This window comes from Erpetoichthys calabaricus, chromosome 2 (assembly GCF_900747795.2).
Source record: "Erpetoichthys calabaricus chromosome 2, fErpCal1.3, whole genome shotgun sequence".
In the NCBI taxonomy this organism is placed as follows: Eukaryota; Metazoa; Chordata; class Cladistia; order Polypteriformes; family Polypteridae; genus Erpetoichthys; species Erpetoichthys calabaricus.
In genome coordinates, this window is record NC_041395.2 from 28,245,782 (window position 1) to 28,269,023 (window position 23,242).

General features: G+C 40.1%; 1 protein-coding gene across 1 annotated transcript in view; it reads left to right on the forward strand.

Annotated features, from left to right (window-relative positions):
- trpm5 (transient receptor potential cation channel, subfamily M, member 5) overlaps nucleotides 1-23,242 on the forward strand; it is a 193,679-nt gene that overhangs the window by 68,845 nt on the left and 101,592 nt on the right. Inside the window, exons 4-7 of the mRNA XM_051923602.1 lie at nucleotides 10,486-10,666; nucleotides 14,034-14,200; nucleotides 19,890-20,067; nucleotides 23,058-23,122. Coding sequence (XP_051779562.1) covers nucleotides 10,486-10,666; nucleotides 14,034-14,200; nucleotides 19,890-20,067; nucleotides 23,058-23,122 — 591 coding nt within the window. The remainder of the gene's footprint in view (nucleotides 1-10,485; nucleotides 10,667-14,033; nucleotides 14,201-19,889; nucleotides 20,068-23,057; nucleotides 23,123-23,242) is intronic.

Sequence of the window (23,242 nt, forward strand, 5' to 3'; positions counted from 1 at the left end):
GGGAACACGGTGGCGCAGTGCTTGTTCATATCTCACGCAAGAGGCTTGCTGCGCCATGCGCGACCTTCGATGAAATAATTTAATATAGAAGTCCTGTCTCTTTCAAACGTACTAACCTCCAATTCCTGTCCTTCCTTTTCTTTCTCCAAATACCCAATTGCCACACAATCAGCTCTGTAATAGACGTTAAGCCATCTGTAAGCCTTAGAACGCAGATTCTTCAAAACTTTTAAGGAACATTGAAATATCTTCGTAGTACATGTTTAATTATTCCATCTGTCTATCCTTCCAGTGTCGCGTCAGCACGAGCAAGAATACAACACAATGCAGGAACAATCCATGAACTAGCTAGCGCTGCGGCACCGTGTCCTCACATGTTTAATTATTAACAATACAGATTATTTAAATGAAGTTAAAGTTTTATCTGTATACTATAAGCAACATATTTTGCTGCATTTCATCTTAAAAATGATATTGTCATCATACGCGCTTTATAAAGTGGCGCAGGTTGTGCAATATTATTACTGTAGTGTAAGTTTACAGTGAGGTAATTGTACTTATAAGTAAACAGTTCTACAAGGAGCACTTGATGGACTGATTGAGTGCGTTTATAGTTCTTGGGATGAAACTGTTTCTGAAACGCGAGGTCCGTACAGGAAAGGCTTTGACTCTTTTTGCCGTGGTTGAGGTAGTGTGTATTTGAAACTGTATACCGATAATTCTCTTTCCGATCAGCTGCTGCTGTGATTCCCCACTCAGATACAGTGATATAAATACTCCGAGTGGTGCAGTGAGAGTAATATGGAAAAAGATGATCCGCTGTGGCAACCCTTTATGGGAGCAGCTGAAAGAAGAAGATGTAGTGAGCGTAACAACGCTAAAGCAGTTATGGTATTTGGAATACTATGGCTATTCTCTGGACCATTATATTGTTAAGGTTAATTACAATCAGATGCATTACACTAATAAACAATATGCAGTTAGTTTTAGTGTATTTATAAAGCCGCGTCAGGAACATGGGTCTAAGAAAGAAAGGGTGACCACACAAACAAAAACAGTAGCACTGCTTTGACGCTGGGTGCCGCCAGTCTGCAAAACCGAGTGGAGAAATTGCGTACGCCAAGGTATGAGGTACCATGGAAATGTGCGTGGCTTTACGCCAAGTTTAGGTTTTATACATCACGATTTGAGCGTGGAAATGGGAGTACGCAACATTTCTGTGCGTACGCACCGTTTATACATGAGGCCCCAGATGAGGGAATGGAGTATAGATATTGTGAGCAGGGGGGCTGAACGCACCCCTAGAAGACACGGGCGCTCCTAAAAAAAACCCCTCTTAAAAACGCTGATAGAATACCTTCACATTGCTCCCTTACAATATGTATAGACATCTGAAAACAGGTCCATCATATATGACAATACTGAATATCGAGGAAATAGCAAAGCAAGTGCCAACACAGACTCAGCAAGAGAAGGTAAATGGAAACATGAAAAAAAATAATACAAACAACCTTAAGAACAGATCTCACAGTCGAATGTTCAGCTAAAAGTCAGCCTTCAGCCTTAATTCAACTGCTGGGACAGATGGAGCTTCTCTGATAATGGCAGGTTGATCATTTCAAAGTCTAGCTGTCCAAAACCTCAAAGCTCTGCCGCCTGCATTGGTTTGAACTATTCTTGGAATTTTAAGGGAGGCCTTTATCTTAAGGTCACAGTCTACACTCTTCAAGGTATGCAATAATAATTGTTTGTGTTTTCTATAAAGGTATGGGTTCATTGAAAATTGCTGGCATTTAAAATTTTGGAAGTGACGAGCCAGTGATTCATGAAAAAGTTCACAAAACAAATAGTGTTTCTTCATAAGTGACATTCACAGCAGTGACATAGGAAGAAAGGTGTTTGCTTCTTGTCTGGAAATATTTTTCTAAAAGAATTTTGCACGTGTGTGCCTGTCATTTAGTCTTTAAATACATTTCTCTAGTTTTATATAGCCCAAAATCACACAAGAAGTGCTGCAATGGGCTTTAACAGGCACTGCCTTTTGACAGCCCCACAGCCTTGATTCTCTAAGAAGACAAGGAAAGAAAACCCAAAAAATCCTTGTAGGGAAAAAATGGAAGAAACCTTGGGAAACGCAGTTCAAAGAGGTAGGTTGGGCGTGCAGTGGGTGTCAAAAAAAAAGGGGGTCAATACAATACAATGCACAGAACAGAACACAAGAAATCCACAATACAGTATAAAAATAAAAATATCACAAGAACGGAGCAGAATTTAACAGCAGATGATATCACATAATATGATCTGGATTTGTAATCACAAGTCAAAAATTTTGTTGAGCTGTGTGATGTGTGTTTTAGTTATTCTGGTAGTACAATGCCCACTTTGCCAATTATGATGACAAACCTGGCAATCACAATCCTAAACAGGCATTGAATGTTATACTGTATATTTTTGTGCCTTTTACGATTTACTTTTGTTTCATTTTTGACCTCCCTTCCTTGCACTTTGTGGGTGGAGCTCCAGGAGGTGGGGCCACCCTAATGCCACCAATCCTGAGCCCTCCCTCTGGCTATTTAGGCCAGAGAATAGGAAGTTCAGATCAGAAGATCACTGTGTTCGGCATTCTCGTAGGTATTTCTCGCTCTGCCTTGATGTCAGGCCTATACTGCACAATCATTGGAACTTCTGTACAAGTGACTCGAGATGCCAGTCGTGTATGTGCTCCAACTGTAAGAGCATGTTTGCATTTGATTGTCATACCACAGCGTGGGTGCTCAAACTCTACGTGTACATAATAATAAATAATAATAATTCTTTGCATTTATATAGCGCTTTTCTCACTACTCAAAGCGCTCAGCAGTTGCAGGTTAAGGGCCTTGCTTAAGGGCCCAACAGAGCAGAGTCCCTTTGGGCATTTATGGGATTCGAACCGGCAACCTTCCGATTGCCAGTGCAGATCCCTAGCCTCAGAGCCACCACTCCGCCATGGCCCAGACAGACAGTTTCACTCATTGTCATATTGCAATAAATCGTTTGCCTTCAAAAAAACAATATGGCCACAAGCTTTTCAAAATGTTAATGAAGAAAAGAGCTGTGCTCTGAAAATACAAAGAAAAGGAAAAGGCACAAGTAGACACGCAGTTGATTGGGAAGACACTAACAATACAGTCTGTCTATTTTACAGAGAGAAGTGCAGGTATTTCAGTTAGGTTACTTACTATTGTTTGTGTTTATTTTGGGTTGTTTCAGCAAACGTTTCCTAAGATTCTTTTGTCATTGGCCGTTTAGCTGTATGTGTGTTGCTATAGGATGGTTAGCTCAAAAAAAGGTGAAAATGAGCATGGCTATGTTTGCTGCACAATGAATTTCAGGATATGTGAAGACAACATCAGAAAATGGGCTCATGAGACGGCTACACCTCTAGACAGCTGACTTAAATTTTCAGACATGACAGAAATTCTTCTGATTGTACAGCAGCCCAATTGAAAGACACAATCGGACAACATGACCTCTCTGATACTGCATATGAAATAATGGCCGATGAAGATGAAATTGGTGGCATGTTAGGTGACTGGGTACAAAATCACACTGTGTGCAGCTGGCATTAAGGATTATGTTTTCTAGACTGGGAATTGGGACTTGTTTTCTGTTTTGCCTTTTTAGCAACTCCTTTTCACCTATGTTTTTTACTTTTTGAGCAATTTGTTGCAATTTGTTATTTTTGAGAATACATATTCTGTTAATAAATAACTTTAGTTTGGTGTTTTGCCTATAAGCCAGGGGTTTGTGGTTATCCCCTCTTGTGTTTCTTTTTCTGTATTTTGGAACTTTTCTATTTATTTCACCAGCTGTCCTTGTGTTGAGCCTACTAGGCCATAACCTGCAGATTACAGTGGGGAGTTAGCTGGATTGGATGAACCTCCTCTGGGCTGGCAAGTGAAGGTCCTGGACTGTTTTGTTGCTTAATTTTGGAAGCCTCATACCCATGTCTTTATGCTTGAGGGTCTTTCTCATAACAACAACAAAATTCATTTATGTAGCACATTTTCATGCAAACAATGTAGCTCAAAATGTTTTACAAAATGAAATAGAAGGAAGTTAATATAAAACATAAACCAGATTAGGCAATATTATCATACAATATATTGAGAAGTCAAGCAAAATGACCCTTTTTATTGGCTAACTAAAAAGATTACAATATGCAAGATTTCAAGGCAACTCAGGCCTGAAGAAGGGACCTGTGTTGCCTCGAAAGCTTGCATATTGTAATCATTTTAGTTATCCAATAAAAGGTGTCATTAATAATGGCTAACATGGTACAACACCCTAGTACTACAGACATGCAACATATAAAAGACAAAGGTAAGGTCAAATGACAAGGAGGACAGGGAAAAAAACTCCAGTTAGACTGAAGGAAAAAAAAAAACAAAATCTGCAGGGGTTCCAAGGCCAAAAGACCACCGAGCCATCACTGGGCATTTTACCTAATACACTGTAAATGGTCTAAATTAGTCCTTATGGTTTTCAGGCTTCATATGGAAGAAACTGATCATGATAGTGGTCATGTGGACATCTGGGTCACCCACCAATCAATCAATAAACGCAGGGGGCAGCATGGAACTGGAAAAGACAGCAGTAGGGAATTGCAGAACCCAGAGGAAAGTGATAATTCAATGCCCATATAGACTAACAGGGATACAACTAAATACAGCTACGGAAAATCCATTTTAAAATAAAGGTTTTTTAGCCACTTTTTAAATTGTTCTAAAGTATTAGCCTGGTGAATTTCTATTGGTAAAGTATTCCAGATTTTAGGTGCTGTGGTATATCAGCCTTAGACCCAGACAGGCACACAGAATCACAAGTCCAAAAAGCACACGCCTTAATTTTCTTTTCCCTTGTGCCCGCAAATCACCACAAATAAATTCAGTCTCTTCCTCTCTTTCTTACTCTTTCTCTTTTTCTTGCTGTCTTCTTTTGCCATCTCCACTCCTCCACAAGAGCTCTGTCTTCCACCTCCCGACTCCGGCTCCCTGAATGGAGTGTGACGGCTTCATTTATGTTGCACCCGGATGTGCTCCAGATGCTCCCTGACAATCTTCCTGCAGCACTTCCTGGTGTGGCGGAAGTGCTGCAGTCCAGGGTTCTGGGATTGTCCACGGGTCCCCACAGGGTTGAGCTTCTAAGCCCTAACGCCAACCAGGGTGGCTGCCCTCTTGTGGATATGGGGATATATTGTTTCTATCCCGGTTTTTCCACTCTTCAGTGCATCCGCCACAGTGCATAACAGCAAAAGGCCGCCTCACCACTTCTTTTCAGGTTGGGTCTTGGAATTATAAGCATATTATAATTATAAGCAGTGGTGGCTCTCAGGCTAGGGATCTGCACTGGCAATCGGAAGGTTGCCGGTTCGAATCCCGTAAATGCCAATAGGGACTCTGCTCTGTTGAGCCCTTGAGCAAGGCCCTTAACCTGCAATTGCTGAGTGCTTTGAGTAGTGACAAAAGCGCTATATAAATGCAAAGAATTATTATTATTATTACACTCATGTGAAGATCTGAGGTTACGACCCGGAGTGTAAGGGGACAGACATTCCAAAATACAGGACGGGGTGAGATTATTTAAGGCTTTGTGAACCATTAGTATATTTTAAAGTCAAATCTAAAAAGATTATAATATGCAAACTTTCGAGGCAACTCAGGTCCCCTAATCATGATTACATCTTGCCTGAAGAAGGGGCCTGAGTTGCCTCGAAAGCTTGCATATTGTAATCTTTTTAATTAGCCAATAAAAGGTGTCATTTCGCTTGGCTTTTCACTACATTCATAATGGCTAACACGGTACAACACCCTAGTACTAAAGTCAAATCTAAAAGACACGGGTAACCAGTGTAACAACACTAAAACTGGTGAAATGTGCTCAGATTTTCTTTTCTAGTTAAGTTTCTTGCTGCTGCATTCTGCACTTACTGTAACCGACTGATGGCTTTCTTAAGTAGTCCTGAGAGAAGTGCGTTACAGTAATCTAGTGGACTGAAAACAAAAGTGTTATCTAATTTTTCAGTGTCTTGTAAAGTTATAAAGGGTCTAACTATAGTCATATTCCTTAAGAAAAAAATGCAGTCCTGGTAATCTGATGAATACGTGATTTAAAGTTTAGGTCAGAGTCAATAGTTACCCCTAAATTCTTTACCTCAGACTTGACTTTTAAACCTAAGGGATCAAGTTTATTTCTAATTAACCTCATTATATGCATTATATGATATGGGTATCTCTGCTCAAGCTGCTGCCCCCGCGACCCGACCTCGGATAAGTGGAAGAGGATGGATGGATGGATAGATGGATATATGCATTTTTGATAATCAGTAAGATTTCTGTTTTCTCCTTATTTAGTTTGAGAAAGTTGCTGAAAGTCTGTAACATCACAGACAGACACAACACTTGGTATGTTTCTCCTTGAAGCCTGCATATCTTTATCCTCATCACTGGAATCAGACAAGAAAGGTCATTTGGTAATTAACCACAGGGAGTGGGCTCCCTGTAGAGCATTTTCCACGTAGAAAAACTGCAGAAATGTATGTAATTGTGCATTTTGTTGCGTCTTTGTACAGAAAATATTCAGCAAATTCCATTTTTAAAGAAATGCAATGTGCTCCTCTACAGTGATTTGAATGAGGGCAATAAAATATGGTTGATTTTAACAATTATCTGGTTACGTAGCTGTAGAAAATATAAGTATACTAGCAAAATACCCGCGCTTCGCAGCGGAGAAGTAGTGTGTTAAAGAGGTTATGAAAAAGTAAAGGAAACATTTTAAAAATAACGTAACATGATTGTCAATGTAATTGTGTTGTCATTGTTATGAGTGTTGCTGTCATATATATATACATATACACATACACACACATATACACAGATATACAGATATATTATATATACATATACACATATATTTTATATATATATATATATATATATATATATATATATATATATATACACATACATACATACATACATACATACATACATATACACACATAGATGCACTTACAATAACATAGAAATCAATATAAACAACATTAACATCATTATCATATGAGAATATGAAGTAATATATAAGAAGCACATTTCATATAAATATAAATAATTAAACAGTAAAATGTTCTTGTATAATTTGCTACCGTGGCTTTTCGTTGGTCTGTCCAGGATATTTAAATCACCTGTAGCTTGCAAACTGTTTCACCTATTGACTTGAAATGTGGTACACATATAATACGTCACGTCTGCTATCCGCTTTATGGGTGATGATTGTATTACTCTTTTTATGTTTATTTTATTTTAGAATCAACTCCTATCTGCGCACACCAGGGCGGCCGTGGGCAGATGCGTATGGTGTATTCACTCCATGTTATCGTGCATTGCGCTGTCAGTGGTATTTTGATAAAAAGAATTTGAACAATATATAAGAAGTGTATAAATTATTAAACAGTAAAACATTAACATTTAAGAAGTAAAGTTACATTGAGTACTACTGCAGTGCCTTCGGGTATACCTCATTTTTTCTTTGCCCATTACATGCTTAAATGTATACATTTTTTGGTGTACCTACCCGAGAACACGCGACATATAACCGACCGTGTGAGAAGCATGGATTTTAAAGAAGCGTTGAGTTCATCTGCTGGTCTCCCTCGTGGAATAACTGGTAATGTTTGACTAAAATGTACAGCGAGTAAAACGACATTACGTCCTTTTTTTTTTGTACGATCTCTGAGATGTTGCTTTTTTCGGTTCAAGGCTTCATAAGCTCTTTTATGTTCCATGGTGTACTTAATAAGTACTAATTATCCCAAACCATCATCTTTGAATGTTGCAAGACTTTCGCCTTGTATGTAGATCGGGGTAATTACATTCATTGCATTCCTAGTCTGAATCACAATCTGATTGTATGGGTGGTTACCTGGCACTGTAGGGTTGCCACCCGTCCTTTAAAATACGGAATCGTGCCGCATTTGAGAATGAAATTGCGCGTCCCGTTTTGAATCAATACTGGACGGGATTTATCCCGTATTTTTTGTATCATTTTTTTTTTAAAGCAGCGTCTCATGCAAATCATCCCACACGCATTTTATGAAGATGCCTCCTTTCCTATTTTTGATTGGGTAATACTTGATGTCATCGTTAGTTTGATTGGTGTTTTTAACTGTCCAGTGAGGAGGGCGTGTCTTTTAAGTACAGTCTGCAAAGTGTTGGCACTGAGATGTGGCATCAGCGCCATACTTGAAGCCCCTAACGTTGCGGTCAGCAAGTCGGCCAACATCCGCCATGTGCCGTCTTTCAGTTGCGAGAAGCAGATCATAGAATGGTTGAAACTGTTGCCCCTAACGTTGCGCCACGGCGTGTGGTTCGTTTATACCTCGTGTCTTCTCATTAAACTTTTATCTCGCGAATATGTTATTGCAATCCGCAGCGGGAGCGTTTCTATAAACTTAATTTAAACTTACGTTTTACACCGTGCTTTGTTTCCCTTATGAACATGCTTGTATGCTTAACTCGCTCCGTTCTCAATTGTTTAATAAATTTTTTGCTCTTCGCTGTTTGCGGCTGTTCCTCCATTTCCCCCTACTTCGTTGTTTTATCTCGCGAATATGTTATTGCAATCCTTAACGGGAGCGTTTCAATAAACTGATTGAAAATAGTTTTGCATTTACCTTTTTAGTAAAAGGCGAGCTTTTAAGCCTGAGAAATCACCGCGTAAATGCACACGTTTAATTGGACATGTGTTAATATGTATGGTTACACAGTATTAAAAGACAGTGAACAATGTCAGTTACCTTTGTTCCCGCGTTTGATAAAAGGTGAGCTTTTAAGCCTGAGAAATCACCCCGTAAATGCACACGTTTAATTGCACATGTGTTAATATGTATGCTTACACAGTATTAAAAGACAGTCAAAAATTAACGTCATTTACCTTCGTTCCCGCGTGTGACTCGTGCTGTAAATCTCTTCCTTGTTTTTAGTTCACGTGATTACGTAGGAGGCGTGATGACGCGATACGTGACTCCGCCTCCTCCATTACAGTGTATGGACAAAAAATATGTTCCAGTTATGACCATTACGCTTTGAATTTCGAAATGAAACCTGCCTAACTTTTGTAAGTAAGCTGTAAGGAATGAGCCTGCCAAATTTCAGCCTTCCACCTACACGGGAAGTTGGAGAATTAGTGATGAGTCAGTCAGTGAGTGAGTGAGTCAGTCAGTCAGTGAGGACTTTGCCTTTTATTATTATAGATATAAAAATGTGAACAAGGCTTTAAGAAGCAATGGTCTTTATTCTCCATCCCAAAAACAATTTTAAAGCCCCAGAACAGATTTCTTTTTAGTGAGTTTTTTGTTTCATACATAAAGTGCAAATTGAAATTTATTTGCTTAGATGATCATGGAACGTGAGATTGACAGGCGGATCGGTGCGGCGTCTGCAGTAATGCGGGCGTTGCATCGGTCTGTCGTGGTGAAAAAGGAGCTGAGCCGCAAGGCGAAGCTCTCAATTTACCAGTCGATCTATGTTCCTACCCTCACCTATGGTCATGAGCTATGGGTAGTGACCGAAAGAACGAGATCGCGAATACAAGCGGCTGAAATGAGTTTCCTCCGCAGGGTGTCTGGGCTATCCCTTAAAGATAGGGTGAGAAGCTCAGTCATCCGGGAGGGGCTCAGAGTAGAGCCGCTGCTCCTCCGCATCGAGAGGAGTCAGATGAGGTGGCTCGGGCATCTGATCAGGATGCCTCCTGGACGCATCCCTGGTGAGGTGTTCTGGGCACATCTGACCGGGAGGAGGCCCAGGGGAAGACCCAGGACACGCTGGAGGGACTATGTCTCCCGGCTGGCCTGGGAAAGCCTTGGGATTCTCCCAGAAGAGCTTGAAGAAGTGGCCGGGGAGAGGGAAGTCTGGGCATCTCTGCTCAAGCTGCTGCCCCCGCGACCCGATCTTGGATAAGTGGAAGAAGATGGATGGATGGATGGATGTTTAGATGATCACTTCTTTTTAGTTTTGTACCTTTGTCTAGCACCATTCACTTGTCCATCTTAACTGTCCTTTGAAGATTGCGCAGGTGTTTTACTTGCCTACTCATATTTGATGTCCCTCTAGTTGGGCTGGAATTTGTAAATTTACTCACTTTGCGGAAACTGTGCTGTTAATGTAAATGAGGACAAGCAGTGGCTTGAGGGATATCACTGAAGACCTCACTCAGTGGTGGAACGGTCAAGTATTTTATCTTTTGTTTGTGCTTGAATTCAAATTTCAGTACTTGCTTCCAATATCAATGTAAAGTCACCAATGAACCCAGCACACACTTTTTTGGGATGTAGGTAGAAGAAATAATGATGCTGGCATGAAGAGAACTTGTAATGTGTACAGCAGGTTTTCAGATAAAGGTTGATGTTCTTTACTTCATGCTTTGTTGTGTTACTATCCTTTATTACAGTTTGTAAAGGAGCACTACAGCACAAATGCAGCTGAACTGTATTCAACCTTGACAGAGGCCTGGAACCTGTCTGCCCCAAATCTTGTGGTGACGATGATGGGAGGTGAGGGGCATTTCCAGATGAAGCCATGGCTTCGAGACACTGTGAGGAAGGGCCTTGTGAAGGCGGCGCAAAGTACAGGTGAGCTGAGGTTTGATTACATGCTGAAGAAGGGACAAGCTGAGTTAGTGACATTTAGAGGAAGCTGGGTCAGCAGTACGGTCCTCCTGTATCTAAGGCAATAGACTGTAAATTACAAGGCTGTGATTCTTCAGTCAGCATTGTTACCCTCTTTCACCTGAGTGTGGCATGTCTGCTTCACGTGTTTGTAGAAAATAAGTTGTTAAAACATATCCTTGACAATAGAATGAGTTCTATAAGTTATTTTCCTGTAACAATTTTGATTCACTTTACTGAACTTTAACAGTTCCCTTGTTCATTTGATTCTCAAACTGAATCCTTACCAGAGAATGAGGCACTCGATTCTTGTTCATTTGATTTGTGAAACTGAATCATTACCTGAGAATGAGACACAGGATTCTAATCCAACTGAATCATTACCCACAAACGAGTCATACAGTTCTCATTCACTTGATTCTCTTATATTCATTTTCCTTATTATTGCTCTATAAATAAAAGTATTTTACACTTAATTCTCTGTGGTGGGTTGGCACCCTGCCCGAGATTGGTTCCTGCCTTGTGCCCTGTGTTGACTGGGATTGGCTCCAGCAGACGCCTGTGACCCTGTGTTTGGATTCAGCAGGTTGGAAAATGGATGGATGGATGGATACACTTAATTCTATGACAAATCTTGACTGCTTTCAGTCAAGAGATGTAAATGCTATTGGAATCCTTAGAATAAGCCATAATGCTTGTGCTTAGCAACGCCACTTACACTATATGGGTCTCCAAAAAGTCATTGGTGATAACATGAGAAAAACAAGTGATAAGATTTTGGTGTTATAACAGTCTAGTATAACAGGTAGGATTTGAACCAGCAGCGCTTTAACTTCAACTTTCAAAGGCAAATGGTTATGTTTTTTTAAACAGCTAAATTTAAGATGTTCTTCTGGACAGGTTTTTAATTTTTATTATATAGAGCAACTTGACTGAACAACCTCTGAAAAGAACTGATAAGTTGATTCTGATTCTCCATCAAGGACATAGGAGCACACCATAAAACTAATGAAGTGAGCACGCTTGTACTGCTTTGTAGCATACTTCGTGATGACGCATCCTGTGAATGACACTATTATAAAATACTGCTATATATTTTATGAGCAAATATTTGATCTTATTCAGAATTGTACATCTATTGAGACGAAACAAAAGACACGTGCTAGAGACTGCCTTGACCTAAGTAACTGATTTTTCTTTTTCTTATAGCAAGCACATTCACAAAGAGAGAAATTTGAAACACTTTTTCAACAGATCACTAGACAATTTCAATAATAAGTTCCCATTCCATGCCAATCAGTCAGACTTTTTCATTTGACTCTAGTCACTGCCAATCACATCTTCTTTTTTTTTCCTCCCAAGTGGATTTTCTGTGTATTGTCTCTGTCAGCAGGGCGCCCCATGTGTAGTGAAGGGCAACTTGACAACGATTTGTTCATTTTTGAACAACTGTTTTTAGTCAATCCTATAAATCAATTTGCGAGCAGAAACAAATTAATGGAGCTCAATGGGAGAACGAAAGACACTGATGATGTCACACAGGACACCCAACTTGCATGGGTGTCCTGTGTGACATCATCAGTGTCTTTTGTTTTGTTGATGCTGGTAGATGTTTAAAGTGTATGTGTGCAAGAAGCGCCAGGATCATGAGTCTCAACTCACTTCACTGATGACTCTTCAATATCGGCGGATGCAAACTCTGTCACGGATGATTCTCTCATTCATCATACAAGCACAATTCAGTGTCAACACATGTATACTGGAATGTATTAATTGTTTTGCTTTTAAAAATTATTGAAATTATCTTAAACTGAATATATAATCTGCAGTATAATAAAAATAATATGTTTATGTTCCTTCGCACATTCTGAACCTTAAAATATATTATTCTAATTTCTTAACAGTTTTTTGTTTTCATTTTGCACACACTTTGTTATGGCTCATTGGCTGCACTGGGCATGTATCACTGATTCTTTTGAGTTTAAACTGAATCATTACCCGAGAAGGAGTAACACTATTCTCGTTCATTTGATTCATGAATGAATCATTACCCAAGAACAAGTTACATGATTTTGAAATGCAACATCTTTTTTTAAATTATTCATCTTAAATGTGCTGTCATGCTTTGTGTACTGAAACAGGACAATGTCATATGAATTATCATCATGTAAAATATATATACAATTATACATTTTATGACCAGTTGGGGGCAACATGGAGCTAAAAACCCTGCAAACATAAGTGCCGGTTTCAAATAAATAAGTGATTGATTACTATAAAATACCTTTAATAGGTTATGCAGAAGAGTAACACAATACAATTCTCTCTTTCTTCTCTCTCTTCCTCCACTCCACCCAAGTGAGCTTTGTTCACGTCACCCAACTCCGACTCACCCGGGTGAAGCAGAGTAGCTTCCTTTATACCAGACCCTGGAGTACTTCTGGTGCTATCACATTGTATCTAGGAAGCACCTCTAAAATGAGAAAAATAAGAAAAAAATCCTTTCCACAGCTACCCATGGTGGCTTCCACAAAACCCAGCAGGGCTGCCCATTGCAACTATGACTCCCATGCAAGCCTATGGTAGTGTACGCTGAAACCCACCCAAGAGCTGCTGACACCTATTGTCCTGGGAGGACACATGGCCCAGGAGGCAGTTTCCTTCCATCCTTTTATTATCAAGGATTCCCATCCATGTAATGAACCATCTGCCCTGGCAGGAATGCCAGTTAATCCATGTGCTCTTTGACAATACATACAATATACAAAATAACATACTGTATGACCAGCATTTAATCCTAAAAAGCAATCAAATGAATCAAAAGACTTGATTCACTTAACGCTTTGGAGACTTCATTTTTTTTGTTTCGTCAAACTCTTTTTTATTACCCAGATTCTAAAAAATATAAAACTAACAAAATGATTTTTCAGTACCACTCTCATTGTCACTTTCCTCCAAAAACTCAAAATCCTCATCTGACAGTATAAATCTGAGTCATCGACAATACACAACACATCACAACGGCACAGGATTCCTTTTGACAAGAGCAGCTGCCAGCATTAGATGCCATGCTGTAATGAAAATGAATGTCAATTCATCTTTATCTCATGGTCTTTGCTGCCATCTACTAGATAAAATTCTAAAATACATTCTAGGTGATTGTTTTTTGAATGGTAGCCTTCAATTCTGCCTTGAAAGCATTAAATAGGTAACTCATAAGTATCAGTTCAGTAAAGTGAATCAAAATTCCAATCACTGCCCATTTGCCCAGAGCATCCATAATGGTCAAGTTGAAAATCCTAGTCTTACATGAATCGTTTTCTCTGGTCAGGAGCCTGGATAGTAACCAACGGATTGCGTTTTGGTGTCACAAGACATGTGGGAGAAGCTGTGAGGGATCATTCACTAGCAAGCACTTCATCAAAGGTCAAAGTCATTGCTATTGGAATAACGCCATTGAAGATGGTGCATGACCGAGAATGCTTATTCACTGCCAAGGTAACGTATGTCCTCAGCTTGGTACCATCCTGCCATGTTATTATCAAGGCTTCTTCTTGGTTTTCTAGGAGGCCACATGTAAACATTAAATTAGTTCACATGTCAACGCTTCTATATATTTTTTTCACTTTCCTTATTTTTTAGGTCCCCTTGGAAATTCATTTTTGTATCAATCAGCAGACATTTAAAGTGGGGAGGGTGGTGCTGCTAGTGGTCTCCCCAGCAGCTGATTAATAAAACAGATGAACCAGTAACCTTGGGGCTTAATGTCCAATGGACTAAAAACTAGACAACAGTGCTGGTCTTCAGATTAGAACATTAGAATAATCTAGATGAGAACAGGCCATTCTCTCCAACAAAGCTTGCCAGTTCTATACACATAATTCTCCCAAAATAACATCATCAAGTTTTGCAGGTCAATAAGTGTTACTGTCTACAGTACCACACTAATTGGTAGATTGTTCCAGGTGTTTATGGAGTTCTGCGTGAAGAAACGTTTGTGTGAAATTTCCCCTTAACAAGTTTCCAACTGTGTCCTGTGTTCTTGATGAACTCATTTTAAAATAACAGTCTTGATCCACTGGACCAATTCCACTGATAATATTAAACACTTCAATCATATCTCCTCTTAATCTTCTTTTGTTTAAACTGTAAAGGCTCAGCTCTTTTAATCTTTCCTCATAACTCATCCCCTGTAGCCCTGGAATCAGCCTAGTCGCTCTTCTCTGAGCTTTTCCAGGCACTTTTACATCCTTTTTGTAGCCTGGAGACCAAAACTGCACCCAGTACTCCAGATGAGGCCTCACAAGTGTGTTATAAAGCTTGAGCAGAACCTCCTTGGACTTGTACTCCACACATCAAGGCACTATATAACCAGACATTCTGTTAGCCTTCTTAATGGCTTCTGAACACTGTCTGGGAGATGAGAATGTTTAGTCCATTATGACTGATAAATCCTTCTCATCAGACATACTTTTGTTTTTCAGACCTCCCATTGTATATTCAAACCTAACATTTTTACTTCTACATTTACATTTACATACATTAAATTAAGTCCCTTTTTAATAATTCAACAGATTCTTGATTATTTGCCAATCCCCCTAGACTGGTATTATCTGAAAACTTAAGTAGCTTGTTACTTATCTTCTTCTTCTTTTGGCTGCTCCAGTTAGGGGTTGCCACACCAGATCATCTTCTTCCATATCTTTCTGTCCTCGTCATCTTGTTCTGTTACACCTATCACCTGCATGTCCTCTCTCACCACATCCATAAACCTTCTCTTAGGGCTTCATCTTTTCCTCTTGCCTGGCAGCTCTATCCTTAACATCCTTCTCCCAATATACCCAGCATCTCTCCTCTGCACATGTCCAAACCAACGCAATCTTGCCTCTCTGACTTTGTCTCCCAACCATCCAACTTGAGCTGACCCTCTAATGTCTTCATTTCTAATCCTATCCATCCTCGTCACACCCAATGCAAATTTTGGCATATTTAACTTTGCCACCTCCAGCTCTGTCTCCTGCTTTCTGGTCAGTGCCACCATCTCCAACCCATAAAACACAGCTGGTCTCACTACCGTCCTGTAGATCTTCCCTTTCACTCTTGTTGATACCCGTCTGTCACAAATTACTCCGGACACTCTTCTCCACCCATTCCACCCTGCCTGCACTCTCTTTTTTACCTCTCTTCCACAATCCCCATTACTCTGTACTGTTGATCCCAAGTATTTAAACTCATTCACCTTCACCAACTCTACTCCTTGCATCCTCACCATTCTACTGACCTCCCTCTCATTCACACACATGTATTCTGTCTTGTTCCTACTGACCTTTATTCCTCTCCTTTCTAGAGCAAGTTTCCACCTCTCCAGGGTTTCCTCAACCTGCTCCCTACTATCGCTACAGATCACAATGCCATCAGCAAACATCATAGTCCACGGGGACTCCTGTCTAATCTCGTCTGTCAACCTGTCCATCAGCATTGCAAATAAGAAAGGGCTCAGAGCTAATCCTTGATGTAATCCCACCTCCACCTTGAATGCATCCGTCACTCCTACTGCAGACCTCACCACTGTCACACTTCCTTCGTATATATCCTGTACAACTCTTACATACTTCTCTGCCACACCCGACTTCATCATACAATACCACAGCTCCTCTCGAGGCACCCTGTCGTATGCTTTCTCCAGGTCCACAAAGACAAAATACAACTCCTTCAGGCCTTCTCTATACTTCTCCATCAACATCCTCAGAGTAAACATTGCATATATGGTGCTCTTTCCTGGCATGAAACCATACTGCTGCTCACTAATCATCACCTGAATTCTTAACCTAGCTTCCAGTACTCTTTCCCATAACTTCATGCTGTGGCTCATTAATTTATCCCTCTGTAGTTACTACAGTCCTGCACATCCCCCTTATTCTTAAATATCGGCACCAGTACACTTCTTCTCCACTCCTCAGGCATCCTCTCACTTTTCAAGATTCCATTAAACAATTTGGTTAAAAACTCCACTGCCATCTCTTCTTAAAACCTCCATGCTTCCATAGGTATGTCATCTAGACCAACGGCCTTTCCATTTTTCATCCTTTTCATAGCTGTCCTCACTTCCTCCTTGCTAATCCATTGCACTTCCTGATTCACTATCTCCACATCATCCCACCTTCTCTCTCTCATTCTCTTCATTCATAAGCCCCTCAAAGTACTCTTTCCATCTGCTCAATACACTCTCCTTGCTTGTGAGTACGTTTCCATCTTTATCCTTTATCATCCAAACCTGCTGCACATCTTTCCCAGCTCGGTCCCTCTGTCTAGCCCACTGGTCCTTTTCTCTCTCCTTAGTGTCCAGCCTCTCATACAACTCATCATACGCCTTTTCTTTAGTCTTCGCCACCTCTCTCTTCACCTTGTGCCTTATCTCGTGTACTCTTGTCTACTTTCTGCATCTCTCTGACTATCCCACTTCTTCTTCACCATCCTCTTCCTCTGTATACTCTCCTGTATTTCCTCATTCCACCACCAGATTTTCTTTTCCTCCTTCCTCTGTCCAGATGTCATGCCAAGCACCCTCCTTGCTGTCACCCTTACTACATCTGCTGTAGTTGCCCACTGTCTAGTAACTCTTCACTAACACCCAGTGACTGCCTCACCTGCTCCCTAAACTCAACCTTGCAGTCTTGCTGTTTCAACTTCCACCATTTGATCTTTGGCTCTGCCCTCACTCTTTTCCTCTCTTGATCTCCAACGTCATCCTACAGACCACCATCCTATGCTGCTTAACTACACATTCCCCTGCCATCACTTCACCACTTCAATATCAATCTTTAATTTAATATTGTTTTTTTGTATCAGTATGCTGCTGCTGGAGAATGTGAATTTCCCCTTGGGATTAATAAAGTATCTATCTATCTATCTATCTATCTATCTATCTATCTATCTATCTATCTATCTATCTATCTATCTATCTATCTATCTATCTATCTATCTATCTATCTATCTATCTATCTATCTATCTATCTATCTATCTATCTAGATAGATAGATAGATAGATAGATAGATAGATAGATAGACAGACTCTTCTGCATAGGATGTAATCTACCTGTGTGCATCTTCCTCCACTCTTGTACATCACCATATGTTCCTCCCTCTTCTTAAAATACGTATTCACCACAGCCATATCCACCCTTTTGGCAAAATCCACTATCCTCTGACCTTCTTCATTCCTCTCCTTGACAGCATACCTACCCATCACCTCCTCGTCTCCACCGTTCCCTTCACCAACATGCACATTGAAATCCGCTCCAATCACCACTTTCTATCCCTTGGGTAAACTGTTCATCACTTCATCCAACTCACTCCAGAAATTTTCTTTCTCATCCATCGCACACCCAACTTGCGGTGCATATACACTAACAACATTCACCATCACACCTCCAATTTCTAGGTTTATAATCATTACTCTGTCTGACACTCTTTTCACCTCCAAAACACTCTTCACATACTGTTCCTTTAGAATAACTCCTACCACATTTCTCCTCCCATCCACACCATGATAGAACAATTTGAATCCACCTCTGATCCACCTGGCCTTACTCCACTTCCATTTAATCTCTTGCACGCACAATATATCAATCTTCCTTCTCTCCATCATCTTGGCTATTATTTGTCATACTGCCAAGATCCAAAGTTCCTACCCTCAGTTTCACTCTTTTTACCTTCCTCCTCTCCTCTTGCCTCCAGACACATCTCCCCCCTCTTCTTCTCCTTCTTTGGCCAACAGTAGCCCAATTTCTGGCAGCACCCTGTTGGCTAACAGCACTGGTGGCGGTTGTTGTTAACTTGGGGCTCGACTGATCTAGTATGGAAGTTTGTATTATTGTCCGCGTATTGATTTGGCAAAACTTTACACTGGATGCCCTTCCTGACGTAACCCTCCCCATTAATCCGGGCTTGGGGCCGGCACAAACAAACACACTGGCTTGTACATCCCCTGTGGCTGGGTTTAAATCATTTATAAATAATTTATAAATATTTAAATCATTTAAATAATTTATAAATATTAAAATATGCGGTGGGTTGGCACCCTGCCCGGGATTGGTTCCTGTCTTGTGCCCTGTGTTGGCTGGGATTGGCTACAGCAGACCCCCGTGAGCCTGTGTTTGGATTCAGCGGGTTGGAAAATGGATGGCTGGATATTAAAATATCAGCGGCCCTAGCACTGACCCCTGCTGGTCACCACTCTTAACATCTGCCAATTCTGATGAGTTTCCTCGCATCATCACCCTTTGCTTCCTGTGTCTGAGCCAATTCTGCACCCATCTACAAACAATACCCTGACCTCCCACTTCTTTTAGTTTGATGCCCAACTTCTCATGTGGCACCTTATCAAATGCTGTCTGAAAGTCAAGAAAAATAATATCACAAGCTCCACTTTGATCATTTCCTTTTGTTGCTTCCTCATACCATTCCAGAACGTTGGTAAAACATGACCTCCCTCTTCTGAGCCCATGCTGACTGTTCAGTAAAACTCCTTTTCTTGTCATATGTTACTGAATCTTATCCTTAATAATTCTTTCCATTAATTTACCTGTGATGCAGATCCTGGATTATTGTTTGAATTTCCCGTCACCCTTCTTATATAAAGTTCTTTGGAATTTCCGCAGTGCACATGGACTTCCTAAAAATATGCATCAAAGGTTTATATATATACTTGCTAACCTCTATAAGAGCCCAAGGGTAAATGTTATCTAGTCCTGGTGATTTGTTTGATTTCAGCCTTTTTAATCTTCTCCCTTACCAATTGCTAAATCACTCAGTACCTCCTTAGTAGTCCCTGTTACTGCTGGGAGGTTATCCATTTACTCACTTGTGAAGACCTCAGAAAAATGCGAGTTTACGGCATCTGCTACTTCACAGTCTGCATTTTAATTCCCCTTTACTATTCCTGAGGCACTTCACCTCCTCCTTCACTGTTTACACGTTCCTGAACACTTTATAATGTTACAGCTCTTTTCATATTAGAACACTGGCTGGTTTAGCGACTTATTTAGGGTCAAACAGTGAGGCAGTGATGGTGACTGAGCCAGTAGCTTAGACATTTATGGTCCAGCACCATACCCACTGTGTTACACTGACAGGATATTTTCTCCTTTTTAAAGATTTACTTAAATTTGGGTGCTCTTATTTTCAGAATGATGAGCCAGCATATTATCATGCTGAAGACCTGCCTCATGGCCCCACTTACTCACTGGATAGCAACCATTCTCACTTCATACTGGTAGAGGAAGATGAGCAACATCCCGATGGAACCACAGATCTGCGAATTAAACTACTAAAGCACATTTCTGAACAGCGTACAGGCTATGGAGGTGAGAGATGCGGTTACCCAATAATGATATGTGCATGGTATTGAGTAAACCATTGGGCTACCAGCACAGTGGCTTAGCAAGCTAATCTCACTCAGGAACCAGAACCAGCCTAACAGTCCAGGTCAATGTTTTTTTCCATTACAAGCAACAGTTTTATAAAAGATATTATTTGTACTTGTGCCCACAGGAAACATACAGTGCCAATTGTTTTTTTAGTCATTATTTTATGCTCTTGTTTCAGATTCTACTTTTCTCTTAGCACCATTTTTAGTTTTGAACAATGTCTCTTTCTTTCAAGTTTTGGGTATACAAATATGTACTTTCTCTTTATACAGTTCCTATAAAAGGTACTCAAACCCTTGAAAGTTTTCACATTTTTTGTAAAACAACATTGAATCACAATGGACTGAATTTGGCTTTTTTGTTACTGATCAACATTACAAAGACTCTTTAATCTCAAATTGAAAACAGATCTCTGCAAACTGGTCTACATTAATTACAAACATAAAACACAGAATAATTGATAACATAACTATTCACCTCCTTTAATACAAAACACACCTGGGTCATCACTAATGCAGCCAGTTGGTTTTAGATGTCCCAGAATTAGTTCAATGGTGGTCACCAGTCTGGGGTTTCAATTGAATGTCGTACAAATGTGTCTGAATGTGAAAGGGCCAGCTTGTGGGTTGTCAGTATAGTGGACTAAACTACACAATGAAGACTAAAGAACACTCCAAGCAACTCCATGAAAAGGTGACTGCAAACCATAAGCCAGTGTATGGAGACAAGAAAACATCCAAATCACTGAATATCCAGCTGAATCAGTCATTAAGAAATGGAGAGTCTGGCACAGTGGTAGATCTCCCTAGGGCAGGCCATCCACAAAAACTGAGTGATGATGCGAAACGAAGATTGACCTCTGAGAAGTCTAAAGGAGTTATAAGCTATAGTGGACAAGATTGGGGAGACCATGCAGATAACAGCTGTACTGGTGGGCATGTACTGCCACAGCTTTGAGGGAGAGTGGTAAAGATTTAAAAACAATACACATGACATCTTGGCAGAAGGCACTTGGGAGACTCTGAAATCAGTTGGAGGAAAGTATTATGGTCTGATGACACAAAAATGAAACTTTATGGTCATCAGAGTAAATATATTTGGCATAATCAGAAGCACACTCATCTGTAAAACATTGTGGTGGCAGCATTGTGCTGTGGAGATGCATTTCTGCAACAGGCCCTGAAAAGCTTGTGAGGGTAAAATGAATGGAGCAAAATATGGGAAATTCTTACAGGAAAATCTGATGTAGCCTGCAGGAAACCTTTGCCATTTGCTTTCCAGCAAGACAACGAGCACCAAGCTTAAAGCCAAAGTAAAACTGGAATGGCTTAAGAACAACAATATGAATGTCCTGGAGTGGCCAAGTCAGACTCCACATCTCAATCCAAATAGAAATTGGTAGCTGTTCACTTGTAAGCAACATGCTGCCTAGCAGACATTGAGCAGCTTTGCAAAGAAAAAGGAAGAAAAATGGAAGTGTGGACATGTGCAAAGCTGAAGGAGACAGACTGTCATGGCTGTCATGGAGATACTTAGGTAATCTGTTATTTTGCGTTTTAAATTTATTTAAGTTAACTCACTTGGCAGAGATCTGTTGTCACTTTGACATTAAACAATTTTTCTTTCTGTTGATCAGTGTAAAAAAAAAAACAAAATTATATCAATGTAATGTGAAGCCTTTCAAAGGGGGTGCATACCTTTGTCAACGTTTCCAAGTTGAACAATTCTCAAAAGGCCAAACGGTAAATATTTTACAAAAAGAAACAAATCTTTAAGAAAATCAAACTGATCAAAAAATTAAAAAGGAAGTACTGGCACCAACAGCTTCAACACTTCAGCATTTTGTTCCAGTGCAGGGTTGATTGGACTGAGTCAAATAGGGTAAGGTGCAGAATGTTGTGGGAGAACATGGACTAAAACCACTCTGGGTCAAGAAGAGCCCGTGAGTTGGAATGGTTATGTTATTAGGATGGACCCCACCTCCGTCACCCCCATTGTGAGTCAATCCCACTAGGACAACGCCAAGCAAAGGTCAATAGGAGAAGACCTGTGGAAGACCCTGAACACTATAAGGGGATCATATCTCTCGGCTGACTTGGGTTTTCACAAGGAGGAGCTGGAGACCTTCTTTGGGGTTGGGTGATCTGGCTGGCCGAGCTCAGTGCCGTAATGAGTGAAGGTGATCCGATAAAAGAATATGACTTTGGACAACTATGTCCCAGATGCTTTAATTAAGTGGCTATAAGGTACAATTGTAAAGTTTGATTTGACAAAACTGAATTTGCACACCATTAATCAGCATCTAGACACTGAGTTTGATAGTCTGAGATTATAGTCCTGATTTGTGGAAGCAGCCACTTTATTGACTCCTAGTATACTTCAATAATTTAGAGGTACTTCTGGCTGATTTAAGACAGAATTAAAAACTGTTTTTTTACTGAATATTTAGTTTATGGAAACTCCCCTTGGTAAAAGGGAATACCCTGACCAAAACTTAAGTCTATGGGATCACCTAAATTATTGCTGTGCCAAAGCTGGCAGAACTGGAGGAAAACAAGAACAATGAAAGGGGCTTCAGCAAGTTCAACTGGCTGTGGTTTGTCCCTTGTCTTGAAGCTCCTTCTTCTACAAGATGAGCCTTCTGACAACAGAAATATCTAGGTGGACTTACTAATTGGTTGGTTAATATATTTTGTTGTGTATTAATCGAAATTGCAGTTTCATTAATGTTAAAGAAGAAACAGCACATTAAAGTAACTACTGTATGAAGTTTAAACCTTTCCATAAGGCATACAATGTAGCTTTAACATGTGTTAAAAATGCACTTCGTCTTTTAGGAGTTTACTTTCTTTGTATTTGTTAGCTTGTTTATTCTTATCCTTCAAGAACATAAAAATACTTTGTTGTGTCATTTGTTCCTGTTGTAGGCACTGGAAGCATTGAGATCCCAGTACTTTGCTTACTCATTCATGGAGATCTAAACACTTTGGAGGTAAAAATAGTTACATACAGTTGACGAGGTGCTTGGTTTTACTCGCATTTGAACAGCAAATTTATAACAAAAAAATCCATCAGTCATTTGTGATCACCAGATATTTGTTTTTACAATATG